The 14842-nt window shown below is 45.7% G+C and overlaps 1 protein-coding gene and 1 long non-coding RNA gene across 7 annotated transcripts in view; one reads left to right on the forward strand and one right to left on the reverse strand.

The window, feature by feature from the left end:
- Positions 1-7272: 7272 nt before the first annotated feature.
- On the reverse strand, positions 7273-11904 carry LOC311580939. The gene is made up of 4 exons (XR_014773603.1): positions 11665-11904; positions 11077-11208; positions 8236-8366; positions 7273-7534 (listed from the first exon to the last, which is right to left on the reverse strand). It is a non-coding gene; the product is annotated as an uncharacterized lncRNA (long non-coding RNA).
- Positions 11905-11916: 12 nt separating this feature from the next.
- Positions 11917-14842, forward strand: part of DOCK3 (dedicator of cytokinesis 3) — a 336530-nt gene continuing 333604 nt past the window's right edge. For 4 of the 6 annotated variants that reach the window (XM_084752558.1, XM_084752559.1, XM_084752560.1 and 1 more), the window contains exon 1: positions 12019-12341. In XM_084752558.1, the coding sequence (XP_084608684.1) occupies positions 12305-12341 (37 nt within the window). In that variant the 5' untranslated portion in view covers positions 12019-12304. Of the gene's footprint in view, positions 12342-14842 lie in introns of all 6 variants that reach the window. The other 2 variants (XM_084752557.1, XM_084752562.1) reach the window with 2 other exon arrangements.

Consider the following 14842-nt stretch of genomic DNA (forward strand, 5'->3'; position numbering starts at 1 on the left):
TTGGGACTTACATTCTCAAGAAGTCATTATTCTTGGGGTCTGACTTTCACATGAACTCTGGTGCCTCATATTTGACCACGACTTTTGAGTGGGGAGACCTGGTGGCACTCAGAGGAAGGATAGCAGGCTACCAAGAAGAGACTTGATACCCTATGAGCATATACAGGGGGAGGAGGTCCCCCTCAGTCACAGTCATAGGGGAGGGGAGTCAGGGGAAAATGGGAGGGAGGAAGGGAGGAATGGGAGGATACAAGGGAGGGATAACCATTGAGATGTAATATGAGTAAATTAATAAAATTTTTAAAAAGTCATTACTCTATGCTACGATTCACACTTAATTCCTCCGGCAGCCTGGGAAGGATCTTAGGGGCAAATGTAGAAGAAAGCAGAGAGCAAGGAGATGGAGAATTCCAAGCAGAAGAAGGAGGTGGTTTGGCTTGAGAGAATTGGGAGGTTTGGATGGATTTGGAGTTAGAGTCATTAAACCCACTGTGGATGAATATGGGAGGGGGCGAGGACACCAAGGATAACTGTTAAAGTCATTTGAAGAGGTGAAAAAGCTTCCGCTCGAGATGAGGAGACTGGGATGGCAGCATTGTCACCTTCCTTTCAAGATATTATTTGACATTCTTGATCTTTGGAAGGCAGCTGTAATATTCCAGCTACTTCAGACACTGGGAGACAGCATGACTTAGATGTGGCTCAAAGCTATAAAAACAGACAGAATTGGAGAGAAGCGGAGAAGAGGAGAGAATTGAGGAGAGAAGAGAGAGGAAAAGAGCCAGTGGTTGTTTGAATTGACAATAGCCACAATAGGCTTATATATTTGAATGCTTGGTCCACAGTTGGTAGAACTCTTCGGGAAGGATTAGGAGGCGTGGCATGGCCTTGTTGGAGGAGCTGTGTCACTGGGGCCACTCTCTGAAGTTTCAAACGTCCATGCCATTCCCAGTTAGCTTTCTCTCTGCTTCATGACTATAGATGAAGATGGAGGATCGCAGCTACTGCTCCAGCACCATGCCTGCTTGCCAGCTGCCGTGCCTCTGACCGTGATGGTCACTGACTCTCACCTTCTGAAACCGTAGGCCCCTAATAAACTCTTTCTTCTTTAAGTTGCCTTGGTCAGGGTATCTTACCACAGCACTAGAAAAGTAACTAAGATAGAAATAGGGATTGAAGGAAGATATATTAGATACTTTTTCATGACCACTGATGAAAAGGCAACTTAAGAGAGGAAAGGTTTATTTTGGCTAATGGTTCATGGGTCCACCATGGCAGGGGTGGGGGAGGTAGCAGGAGGCTGTTCTTTCATATCACAGAGGATCAGGAAGCAGAGAAGAGGGAACACTGTTGCTCAGTTGGCACTTTCACAGACACCACAAAAGGTGTGTCTTACTAATGCCTTACCTGCATCTCTTAATCCACTCAAGTTGACACTCAAAATAACCATCACAGGCAATGAGAAGGTTATCAGAAAAGTAAATGGACAAAGAATAGCCAGATAGGAAAAGCAAGAGAGGACAACTGTTCCTTGATATTAATGGAGGATTGATTCCAAGAGCCCCACATGTACTAAAATCTGTAGATGCTACAGTCTCTTATATAATATGACAGTATTTGCATGTAACTTATGCATACTCTCATAAGTACTTTAAATCATTTCTAGATCAGTTTTAATACTTAGTACAATGTAACTGCTATGCTAATAACTATTATACTGTTTTGTTTAGGGAATAATGATGAGAAAAATTGTGTCTAGTGCAGATGTAATTTTTTAAAAAAATCTATTTTCCAATGTTGGTTTAAACCACTGATGTGGAAATCCACGGATCTGGAGGCCTGACTATATAGTTTATTATAAGACTCTAAAACGCAAGTGTTCCCAGAAACGGCTGGTTAATGTGTAAGATGCTGCGGAGTAGGAAAAGTAGGACAAGGACAGAGAAGCAATCATGAGAGCTGGCATTAGAGGCATCCTCTGTAGAGTCAAGGAAGGCATCTCTGTGGAGCAATAGCGCTGGAGGCCTATTTGGGTGAGGTGAGAGCTATTGATGTGGAGGCAGAGGTGTGCAGCCCATCGTGGGTGGTGGTGGTGGTGGTGGTGGTGGTAGAGGAAACCTCTCTCCCTTACCTCTTAAAAAAGCTTTAAGGAGCTTTTGCTGTTCAGAGGCCTCACTGGCCACAAAGAAAAAAAAATAGGCCCAGTGTCCTGCAAGGCAGGGTTTGGAGGCTGGCAGATGCTATAGACCAACCAGGCTAGGGAGGGTAAAGCAAGTGTAGGAATCCCTTCTCAGAGTTGTACTGCATCTCTATCAGTCCTGTTGTGTCCAGCAGAGGTGAGGTCCAAGGAAGGTGCAAGGGTGGGCTCCAGTGTTGTTCAGTGCCACATTCTGCCTATGTGTGTTAGTATACTGAAAAAGTTACAATGCTTTATACATTTGATTTTAAGACGGAAACTGTACATACACATTAGGAAATTGCAAAAAAGAAATGGATTATCTTTTGACACATTTTATTCTGGTTTGTATTCACACGCATTTGTTCTTGCATAAGCTCTATTATTTTTCACTGAATGTTGTATAATACATGTTTTCCATGTTGATATATGGCTTTCATAGTGAAATTGCATAGTGCAGTGTCTCTTGTTCAAGCAATTCTATAGATGGTCAGTTGGGTCATATCTAATATTTATAAACAGCATTACATTGAATATCTATAGAAATAAAATAGAAATAAATACTCTTGGTCCATGTCTACAAAACTAGTAAGTGCATTTTTTTTTTTTTTTGCTTTTATAGCCATTTTGTTGGTTGGGGATCAACTGGACCCACCCCACTTGGAATACCCAGTTCAACACTCCCAACTGCCTACACATTTGTCATTTAATTTTTTTAAAAATTGATGCGCCAAAGAAGAGGTCTCATGATAGCTTCAATTTGTCTTCCTTTGGTGGTTAAATAAGATGCTCATTTTCCCATCTGTTCATTTACTGATTCTATTTCTCTCCATGGGAGCAAGCAGCTCCGAAAGAGTGAATCACATTAGTATCTTTCTCAGTGAGGTCTCTGAGTGGCTCCCCGAGCCCTGCCTGGTCTGTCCTCACTGAAGTAAACCAAGTCAAATGATTGTGCCCTCCTGCCCCTCCCCCATCTCCAACCACTCTCCATAGCCACTGGCTTTCTCTATAGCCACTCTTCATGGACTTCAGAGAAACTTCTGGAAACACCTCTTAAGCGATTTATTAGTCTAGTCTCTACTGATGGCTCAGAATTCTTTAGTCTCCACCTACTGCTATGTCCCCAAAGGAAACCCTGGGCTTTAGTTTGACTTGTTTTGTTTCCTTCTATAGACCTCTATTTCTCCCCCCCTCTGCATCTTGGTTTGTGAGACCCTCTTCCTGGAGTGCCTCTACTTACTCCTTGGCTATGTCAAGTCAAATATTCTTTGAGACATAGCCTCTTTAGCCAAGCATTCTTGGATTTTCTTCCAGTCTACGTAGCCCCCAGCTTGCCTCTGAGTGTCTTAAGCACTTGCAGTATGTAGGGACCTCTTAAAAAGCCATCAGCACTCCAAAAAGTATTTTTCCCCTCCTCCCACTCCACTTCTGAATAAGTTGAGAAAGGAAAGTCTAGGTAGAGGTAAAAACATTTATAACAACAACAACAACAACAACAACAAATATTATCATCATCACCACCACCACCACCACCACCACTACCACCACCTCCACCACCACCATTTTGGTGATACAGGCTTTTTGGAGGAAACAGCTTAGTATGAAGTCAAATAGAACTATGAACTGACCCCAGAATTATTTTCCTATCTCTCCCCAAGACTCAACTGCTCTGAGGAGGGCGCTTATATGCCACAGTCACTAGAGACACGTACATGCAAGGGGACATTGGGAATGTGGTATTTGCTGCCCTCCTCACAGAGGATCCCCCAAGAAGAAATGCTAAATTTTGTCAGCAATTATAATTTTGTCACTTTGTGGATATGGCTGTCTCAACTATGCATTGACCACCTTAAGGCCCGAAGTATGTAGAACTCCTTATCTACACTGTGCTTTTAGGCAGGTGGAAAAAAAGCCTCCTTAGCAAGCACACCCACTCCAGCCAATCTGAGATTCTGCTCTCTTTTGAGGGCCTCGTTTTTCTATTGATGACGGCCTAGTTATGCAAGCAGAGCTCATGGGAATAGGTTAGGAAGCTTCCATGAGGGTGCAGGAAATGAGGACACTGTTGTCCTTGCACTAGAATGGGGGGGGGGCACCTAAATAAGAGGTGGCTTAACGTAACAATTGTGTCAAGAGTTTCCTGAGCCTTTATTGGACTTAGTGGTGGATGACCGGTCACCCAAGGCATAGGGGAGCAACATATTTTTCACTTGCCAGGGAATTGTGGACAGAGCCAGGTTACAGAATCTGCATTCCCACTGGCCGCTGCTTTCTAGAGCAATTTGAGCCCTCACAGAGTTTGGAGCCCACCTGCTAATGCCTGGATTCCAGAGCTGTGGGGGCACACACATCACTGCACCATGGAGAGTTAGAAAAAGATCTCTCTAAAAATAACCACCGAGGAATATTTAATTTGATAGCAAGACTGTGACTAATCCATGAAACAGAGAGTCTGTGTGACAAGACACAGTACAATAATGGGGAAAAATTCATGTTTGACCTTTAAGCAAGTGCAAAATGAAACGTATCTATGGCTCAGCAGCTGAGGACCCTGTGGCTGTAGGGGAGAGGGACTGTGAGCAGGGGATTTGATGGCCATGGAGGAGAGTGGATGGCATTTATAGATCTCGAGGGTGTTGTATCATGAAGAGAGAATGGGGAAATCAATACTTTTGGTGTTAAATAAAGAGAGGAGGCTGGTGCTCATCTAAGTGCTGGCTGATAAAAGGCAGACGTGGACAGCCCAACTGGGCAGGAGTGGCCAAACCAGGTCTCTCAGCCTGGCTTGGCAGAAAGGCAGGTCCTACCCAGCGCTTATGGGTCTAAGATGAGGAGAGGAGCAGGATTCCAGTGTTGAATGAGCTTTTGCCCTGTGCCGTGCTCTCTATTGAGAATGTTACAGGTATTATCCTCATCGGCGTCTATTGAAGGCATTGTAATTTTCACTTGCTAGAGGAAACTGGGTTCAGAGAGGTTCAATTACAAGGGTCACACAGCATGGAAGTGTCCAGTTCTGAGTCTAGAGCCTTAAGCTCTATTCTTTATTGCAAAGTTACCTGAAAATGGAAGCAGAGTTAGGAGTGGGCTAGAGTGACTGGGGCCAGGGGTGGGAGGCCGAGTGCAGAGGTAGTTTTAGCAAGGCCAGTCAATGATGAGTTCTCATAAAAATTTTCGGAGGATTCTGGCACAGCAGGTTGGTAGACCAATATTACTTCTCTGATTGCTTTATAATTCATGACTGTGCATAATAAGTTCTGATCCCTCGCCCTCAATGTTAATTGAAGACTAGTCTCCTCTTTCTTCACGTTTTTCTTCCTCAGTGGCCACAGGGTGAATATTGTTTCTCTCTGGGTCAGGACCTTGCATTTTCTAAGCACAAATTCGAGATCTGTTCTCATGAAAGTCTTTCGAGTTTTGTTTTGTTTTGTTTTTCCACTCTCAAAAGGATGTTTCTCAAGGAAAAAAAATCACCAAGGTCCCTGATCAGATTTAGGCCCAGTTGTTTCCCAGCATGCTCAGTGCTCTTCTTTCCTCAGACGCTTAGCGTGCACGGAGTTTTAGGAAAACCCAAATTGCTAAGTCTGCACCTTGAACAGGGGGTCTCTGGACTCTTCTGCAACTCTGGAGCCTAGGCTGAGTGTGGAGGTGCACTGCTTTCTCCTTCTGAGCCTGGGGAACGGGGGCTGGAGGCCTTACAGGTAGGCTGTCCTGAGAATAAAGAGGGATTGGCTCAGGGAAGAGAGAGAGAGAAGGCTGGAGTGATCCTGGGTGAGGAGTGGGCCTAGGTCATTTTTATGCGGTTAGTCTTTATTGGGGTACTCAGAAAACTGGAAGACAAAGGTAATCTCTGAGCCCAGTACTCCAGTAGATGGGGCCTTTTCCTAGACTCTTCCTAAACATACTCAAGATTTCTTCTAAAAGCTTTGTCTCAGAGGCCTATCTTACTCATGTGTCTTGGGATGGCTTGTCAGAGTCTGATAATGCCTAAGGCACAATGCCACAAGACCCACCAGTGTCGCTAGACCTGGCTCTGCCTCTTACTGCAGACATATCTCTTCCTGCTCTCCACTTGCCTGCTTATATCCTAGGTACATCCAGCAGCTTTCCTAGGGCATCTACCTCCCCAGTGCTCCTGCTGTCTAGAATGGTTTCTCCTTTATTTGGCCGATTCGTCTGCTTCACCAGGCTCCAAGTCAAGTAGCACTTCCTCCAGGAAGTCTTCCCTGACTTGCCAACTAGGTCAGGCCCCTGACTGATGTTCCCTTCCTATAGGGGTTTTGTGTCTCTGAGGTTTGCTTATGTGATAACTGGCTCACTTTCTATTTCCTAAGATTATATCATAAATCCTATGATGAAAAAGACCATGAACATCTTCCATCACAGTCTCTCTCTCTCTCTCTCTCTCTCTCTCTCTCTCTCTCTCTCTCCCTGCCTTCCCTCCTTCCCCCTGCCTTCCCTTCCTCTCCCTTCCCCCTCTCTCCCCTCTTTATATATGTGAAGGAATGCTGTAAAAATTTCGCATTCAATGTGAAAAGCATAGGAACAAAGTCTCAGTTCCCTTCTTAGTCCCAGTCCCACAGCAATTCAGATACTGGGTAGATAGGGCTGCGTCAAGCAAACAGGCTTAGTTTTGCACTTCAGTGAGTTGGTGAATGCATTGCAATTGGTTGCTTTTTATGTGTAGAGAAATTACCTCTGTCCTGATTTGCAATATCTGTGCTATTTTGAGCTGTTTTTCTCTTTTGGGCCTATTTGTATTAGAGCAATAATTTCACCATTTGGCTACACAGAGGCTCAATTAATATTACAAATATGGCCCCATAAAATTCACTTCTTGACATTAGAACGTTTTGTTGCTAATTACTCTCCAAGGTTTTTAATTTCAATCCCTCCTTGGTGACTTGGTATAGAAATTCAAGGGCAACGTTATTTTCCCCAAGAGGAAGGAGAACTAAGTAATGCCAAACTTCTATCTGTTGGCCCTTCCTTCTGGGGGTATCTCACTCTGCATCCTGTTTTTGCTCATTTCCTTAGCCAAAAAATAATAAGCAAATGAAACAAAGAGATAAAGTGAAAGCCTTCTTTTAGTAGTGTATTCATTCAAAGGATATTTTTTGAGTGCCTACTAAGTGTGGCATCCACTGGGTCAGGCACTGAGGATGAAAGAAAAAAAAAAAAAGGACATCTTGTTACTGTCTCCAAGGACCTCAGTGTTGGCTGAGGCAATAAGTGCCACAGGTTCTTAGGCACATTGGGATACATCTTGGGGTGTTCCTTTTGGCGGGAAACGCCCTATCAATCCTCAAGAGTTGAAGTCAGAAGAACCTTGGTTTTTCTTCATTTGAAGACACTGGCTAACTGCAAAAAAAAAAAAAAATCTACATTTTAACAATATTTTGAATGGGTTGATTAAATAGGAACAGATGGTTAAAGTTTGTCATTTCAGGAAAAATAATGAAATATTGCATTGCTTAATCTGTTTCTCTTTCACACTTGTCCCTATTCCCTCCCCACTGCATAGATATTCATTGCAAAAAATTTTTTTTAAGGCAAAATGCTAATAATGCTTTTTTTAGCCACTTTAGGTCTCCTTACCTACAAAGACCCTAACTTGGACAGCTGTCTCTGTGTTCTGGGTTAGCCCTTTGTTCCCCGGGGCTGCCTCAGAGGCAGCTTCTTACAAGGTGTCAGTTTGGTGGGAAAGAGGCTACCTTGGGTGTTTCCCTCCATAAAGAAAACTAGCGCTGCAGGCATTCTACCAACCAGAGGAGGCTCACACCTGGAGGGAACCAGCAGGGCAGAGGTTAATTGTGTAAGCCTCATCCTTTGCTCCTGGGCTTTGTGTAGGTTCCTCCTGGTCAAGGGAAGGCAAGGTGCCACTTGTGTCCCCTGCATTCTATTTGCATTTGCCTCTATGCCAAGTGCATTTCTCTGAAGTTTTCTTACCATTCTGTTTAGACAGAGCATCATATGAGATCAACTGCTGGGAAAGAAAATGAGTGCTGTTTTCTCTCTGTTACCAGAAACTCTTGGGAGAATGAGCATCGTGTGCCACATACCCACAGCTTGCCGACTTCAGTAGCGAGAGCCTCCAGAATGCTCCTGGATAAACATCATCTTTGTGGCCACACATTGTTTTATGAGCTGAGTCATCAGCCTGGCTGGCTCCTTAAATGCTGCTTGTCTGAATCTTGAGGCAGAAGGGAACAAGAAGGCTTGAAGTGCAAGCTGACAGAGCTGTAGAGAGGGTCAGTCTCATTTGCCAAAGGTGATGAGGGATTTGCCATTATAGAGTTAGCTCATGGTAAAAGGGTTATTGATCAACAGAGGAAATATGATACTTTTCTGCATTTCTTATACATTATTTAAGAAATCTGTTTCATTACAGCTACTTTTAATAGCCACTAGGATAAAGGGATTTCCTGCTGAAAATTTGATTCCTTCCTCAGTCATCAAGTTGCAATTTATCATTTAAGGTAATGAGGCAAAACCAACAGTAATGGAGACATGCTAAGTCAAACTGTTTGCGGGTTTCTTTGTTTCTTAAATTGTTCTACCATGTTTATCTTTTTATATAGCTGTTCAGTAAGATGGCTCATGATTAAATTTGATGTTCTTATTATAAGAAAATTTATTCTGATTAATGCGAGCTTCTGATTGGGAGATTTGTGATTTGCTAAAGTGTCCCTGTTTTCTTTGTCATTCTAATTTTATTATGGTTCCAGTGGATGTGCAGGTAGAGCATTCACAAGAGAGGATATGTCACATTCTTGTTAGGTGCCAGGTACTGATAGCCTCTGTGTGGGCCTAAAATAAACGAAACCCTCGCCACCGAGGAATAAAATGGATGGTCGTCAATGTGCCAAGCAGACACACTCTGTCTTTTAGAGCAAGGTGGAAGAGTCAGTGCTGCAGGGAAAAAAAGGCCCTGGTGGTACAGAAAAACTTACTTTCTACCTGGAGAAAGCGTCAGGATGAAAGAGGTTGTGGGCCGTGGGATATTGTTCACAAAAGCCCCAGCAGATCAAGAAATGGTTAGACGGCAGTGTCTAGAATTAGGATAGCTCTGGAGAGTTCTGAGAGAGCAGGCTTTAGGTGATAAGCTTAGAAATCGGACCGCGAGGGGCTGAGAATCAAATAAATGACACTGACGTAAAAGGACCTGGACTTAACAGTTCTCTTCTAAAGTCAGATGGAAGAGAGGAGGAAGAATGCGCGGCTGAGGAGTGGTGAGGCTGCGGACAAGCTGGTCTTCCTGGACCAGGAAGCAGTAGGAGCCTGTGGAGCAGGGCAGGGTGGAAATGTGAGACAGAGGCTTCCAAAGAAACAGTAAGAGCCTGGGTCCTGGCAGGAACACAAACAAACTGGATAAAGAGGACGTGGAGGTCAGTGAGGATTCTGATTTTCAGATGCAAGCTGGAAATCAGCTTACGGCTGGAGGGTTGTGTGTTGGGGGTTGTCACGTGGGCTGAGAGCCTGAGGAAGGGAAGGGGAAGGCATGGACCAGATGCTATTGGGACAGAAGAGCAGGCGCACTGTCCTGCTGAGGTCGGATTCTCCACAATGGATACTGTGTCCTTCTGCTGTATTCTCAAGAAAACAATCTAAATTTAGTGCCGACAGCAAGACTAAAGAGTCCAGAACTTAACCAAATGTCCTTTTACTCCTCCTTGCCTCCCCTCCCCGTCTCACCAGCTGGAATGAGTAGTCTCTGACTTCAGAGCCGAGATGTGCTGAAGGAGGGCGGATTTTCTTTGTTTGGAAATGGGAGTAAACTTTGGGAAAACGGGACCTTAGGCTCTGCACCTGTCATTACTACACCACTCAAGGGGATGAAACAGAGGGTGAAATAAGAACTTCATGGGTGTTCAGAAGACCTGTGCTGCCCGGGCCTGCCTGCTGGTCAGAGCTCTCTGGAGAGAGCTTTGTGGGAATGTGGTTCCATTCTGTGGCATGACCTCCGTGACTGACATTGTCCTGGGGTCTAAGTTCCTGGAAGAGCTAGCTAAACAAATAAGGGCATCTCTGTTGTTGTGCTTTGGCTCCTGCATCTCTCTTCTGCTCTCAAAGTGTATCTGGTTATTGAGAGATTCAGTTGCTCACAGAACAGTCATTTTCTGGGCAGGAGTGCCAGCCTTCATCGGTGGAGGAGAGAGTTCATAGACCCTGAGGTAGTGTCAGTAATCCAGGTGAGAATGAGGACAGTCAGGACACTTTGAATAAGGAATTGACAAGATCTGGCAATTACTAAGATACTCTTTTTTTTTTTAAATTGAAACATTTTATAAAGCAAGGTCTCTGTATGTAGCCCAGACTGGGCTCAAACAGGATTCTTCTGCCTCACCTTCCAGAGTGCTATAATTACAGGTTGAGTGCAACAGAATATTCTTATTCTAGTCTTGCTTTTTAATTAATGGCCATGCACTAAAAGTTGACTTGGGTAGGAGCTGAGCGGTCAGAAAGATGACTTTAGCCTAAAGCTTGCCTACAAGCTAATAAGCTGACAGTCCTTTGGGAGAAAGATTAGAGCTGTTAGGTACAAATGGATACCCGAAATCCCAGACAAAAGAGGTAAGGAGGAGGCTGGGAAATGGCTTTGGCATTGGGGGTACTGCTTTTCCAGGGGACCCCCCCTCTCTCTTACACACTTACACACACACACACACACACACACACACACACATTCTCTCTCTCTCTCTCTCTCTCTCTCTCTCTCTCTCTCTCTCTCTATCTCTCTCTCTCAAATAAATCTTAAAACAAAAGAGAGAAAAGCTGCCGTTGTGTTACTGTGTTAACTGCAGTACCAGGTTAGGCTTCCTGGAAGAGATGCTGAGGTGGGCTTTGACGAACAGGGCATCCAAGAGTGCTAGCGAGGCATGACACCAAGGCTTTGAACTTACAGTACTGGTGACAAGAGATGATTTGCTATATGCTGCGTTCAAATGTTGAGTCCTGAAGTTCCCGGTCTTTACCCAGCAGTTGACAGCAGGGGGCCATAAGGTCATGTTGGTAGCCATCAAGGTGAATGAATTCTAAGAAGGAGAAGAAGGAAGAAAGTTCTAGGAGGGAGCCGGAACTCAGGATGGCTGGCGGCGGAGACCTACGCAGCCTGCCTGCGCTTGTGGCATAGGTCTGGTGTGCCTATCTAAAAGAGTCTGGAGAGGAAAGGCTTCTCTACTAGGAAGGCCGCTAAGCTTCTCCAGGCTCCACACATTTCAATCAAAGCAGCCAACTCAACGAAAGACCTCAGGAGGTGTTAGCGGCCTTGGCCTAGATGCGGCATCCTAGCTCAGGGACCTGTGCACTTCACTCGGTTCCTTCGAGGCGATCCCACTCTGCTAGCCCCACTCCCCAACCCTCATGGCAGAGGAGGACCTTTTGGAAGATGTGGCTGTGACTGCACTGTGACAACGAGATGAGGTTAATGACGATGTCCTCCCCCCTGCGCCCCCCCACGTCCCCCTATTGCTGGTTCTCTTCTCTCTGACCAGAGGGCGAGCGGCCATCTCGGTGTACGCCTGGCAGGAGGCACTGTGGCCTTGCACACGCAGGACCGCGACCCCCTTCTGCGCTAGCTGCAGCCAAAGGCTCGGGGTGGGCGGAGGGACCTGGCCTCCTAGGCCGGGCTATCCAATAGCCTCTCTCGCACATTTCCCTCCGCCGGGCCGCAGCGGCATCTCGTGGATTCGCGCGCGGGCTCGGGCGGCGCGAGCCCGGGTATTTGCGAGCCCCCGCGCGCCAGGGAGCGGCGCATGCGCGGGCGTCCTGCGAGCCCGCTGAGGAGATCCGAGCCGCGGCGGCGCCGGGAAGCCAGCGACGGGCGCTGTGAGGGAGCGAACGGGCGGCGCGGGGGGGACGGTGGCGACGGACAGGTGGTGAGCCCTTCGCCCGCGTCGCCTGGGGCTGTTGGGCCGCCCGTGGAGCCTCGCGGTCAGGACGTGGCATCCGGCGGTGGCGGTGGCATCCCGGACGGCCTGTGAGGGATGCGCCGCCTGCTGCCCCGCGCCGCCTGACCGCCCCCGCCTTGCCTCGCGGTGCGCCACAGCCGGGCCCGCGGCCGTCCCTGCGGTCGTCCCCTCCGCGCTGTCACCCAGCCGCCGCGCCCGCGGGGCTGCGCCTAGCCCGGCCATGTGGACCCCCACGGAGGAGGAGAAATACGGCGTAGGTAGGTTGAGAGGCTCCGGCCCGACAGCCGCGGGGGTCGGCGGGGGGGACACGTGCTCGAGTCCCGGGCCCCGCCTCGATTGCTGCCCTAGCTCCTCCGCCCCTGTCCGCAGGCTGTGCGGCCTCGGCGCGGGGCGGGTGCGGTACCGGCGCGGGGCTGGGCCCGGGGCTCTTGGTGCGGGAGGGCGGCAGGGGGCGCTGGCGGTGCGGCCTCAGCAGGTGCGGCGGCCCGCGGGAGGGGCCGCAAGGCAAGGGACAGTTGCGGGAGGTTTGTGGTGTGAGGCGCAGGGCAGTTTACCCAAGAAGACACATTCTGAGAATCTGCTTTTACCAGCAGTGGGGGGCGGGAGGGGGAACACACCTCGATTTTTAACGAGTTTCTGCCCCAAAAGTTGATGAGCCCGATGGCGGTTTATTTTTCCGATTGGAATCTTACAAAAAAGGATGCAAAAAACGTTGACATCATTTTCTCAGCTCAAAATGATCGTATATACTTGTTTTGTTTTAAGTATCAGAAATAGTTACCCTACTACCGTGGGAGGTGTTTTCGACATACATCATTGTTAAAGTTGAGTGTATTTTGTTGACATGGTTTTGCTTCTTTTTTTTTTTTTTAAATCTGTTCTTAAATGAGAACATTACAACTTAGTTTCATCGTTAACTGTTAGGTGAAACTCCAGAAGGCTAACGGTTTCTTTTAACATTCCATTTGTTTAAAGAAAATATTCAGTTATTTAAGGGACCGAGTGTTTTACTTTTACAATGTTAGTATTTCTTGGTCATTACACGAGAAGAGTGCTCAGCCACTTTACATTATTGGAAATAACTTATCGGATTTACTTAGAAATGTTTAAAATGTTGAGTGTGCAGGGGTTTTCTTTTTTTTTAGCTTGAAATGGAAAATTTTAGAAAATTTATAGGAAATATATTGCCTAGAAGCAGATATTATTTCAATTATTGCAACAGTTCAATCGGTATTTCGTTCATAATTCAGTACAAAGTAACTTGTAAGCTGCAGTGGTAACAATTGTTTTGTAATACAATCAGGCAAGGTGTATAAAAAGAGTATTTATAACAGAGAAACTCTATCTTGTTCTGAAAAGTAACATTCCAAAGTTTGTAATTAGCTATGCAACAGTGGAACTGGTAAGAAAGACTCCCAAATCCTAGAGCCATTTGAAAAGGAATTAGGAAATGATGCGCACGCTGGGATTCACACCCAGGGACTCCTGCCTTTTCTATTTAAAGCATTCCTTGAATACCAAGCTGATACTGTGAAATGAGGAGTTGATGGTTTTTCTTCTGCATAACTTGCAGTCAGGACTTCGTAATTGGAGTAACGTGCGGTCCACGGGAAAGTGGTCAGCTGTGCAGTGGTACTTGATTAATTTCCTTCCTTCTGGGGAGAACTCTCAAGTGGTGCTGATAGTGGGGTTCAAGGTGCTGGCTTCTTTTAGCTGGGGCTTTGAGCAAATTACTTAAACCATATCCTTAATGTGTAAATGAGGGCTCATGTTAACATATTTTACAGGGTTGTGAAAAGCAAACAAAAACACACTAAGTGGTTTGTAAATGTTAATCCGCCATTAGTACTTAGAGAGTGATAGCACTATGGTAACAGTGGGTGTGTTAGTTTTGAGACTGGTAATTAAAGCCGATCAGGATAGGTATACGTGGCTCTTCAAGTACTAGGATTTGATGATTTACCAAAACAAAAGATGGAATGAGATTCTTGAATTTTTTGGATTGTGTGCTTAGCTTTAGAACAATTGTTGTTCCCTGTAGAGGGGCACAGCATTGGGTACAAAGTAGATCTTAAGCGCGTGTTATTTTGAAGACAGTTTCTTTGCAGCTGTGGGCTGGTATAGGTTTGATGGTTTTTCTTCTTTAAAAAAAGGGGGGGGGAGCCGAGTGTGGTGGCGCACGCTTTTAATCCCAGCACTCGGGAGGCAGAGGCAGGCGGATCTTTGTGAGTTCTAGGCCAGCCTGGTCTACAAAGTGAGTCCAGGACAGTCAAGGCTACACAGAGAAACCCTGTCTCAAAAAACCAAAACCAAACAAACAAACAATAAAAGGGTGGTGGTGGGGAGGGTGGTGGTGGGCTGGGGTAGGGAGGGACAACTACTTGCTATTTCTCTCACATTTTCTTCAACTCTGTCTCTTCCTGTTATGGCCTAAAAGTTTTTGTTTCAATTGTTATAACTCAATCAGTAAAGTATCTTCAATATTGTACTTAATAGTGAAAAAATAAGTTAATTAAGATGATTTTTTTCATTTGTTCCATTCTTAAATTGCTTTAAGGACTAGCTTAAAAGTTTAACTATTACCATTGTTTCTATAAGAAAATGTTTTGAGTTCAGCTTTGATTTAAAAAAATTAAACATTTATTTATTTGTGTGGGAATGGGTATACCTATGTTATGACACGCACAGGACATCTTGGGGGAGTCTGTTTTTTTACTTTCCTATGTGGGTCCCTCCCTTCCCCCTTTTTCTTTTTATG

The sequence above is a fragment of the Acomys minous genome (genome assembly GCF_964271855.1).
Source record: "Acomys minous genome assembly, chromosome: 13".
Classification (NCBI taxonomy): Eukaryota; Metazoa; Chordata; class Mammalia; order Rodentia; family Muridae; genus Acomys; species Acomys minous.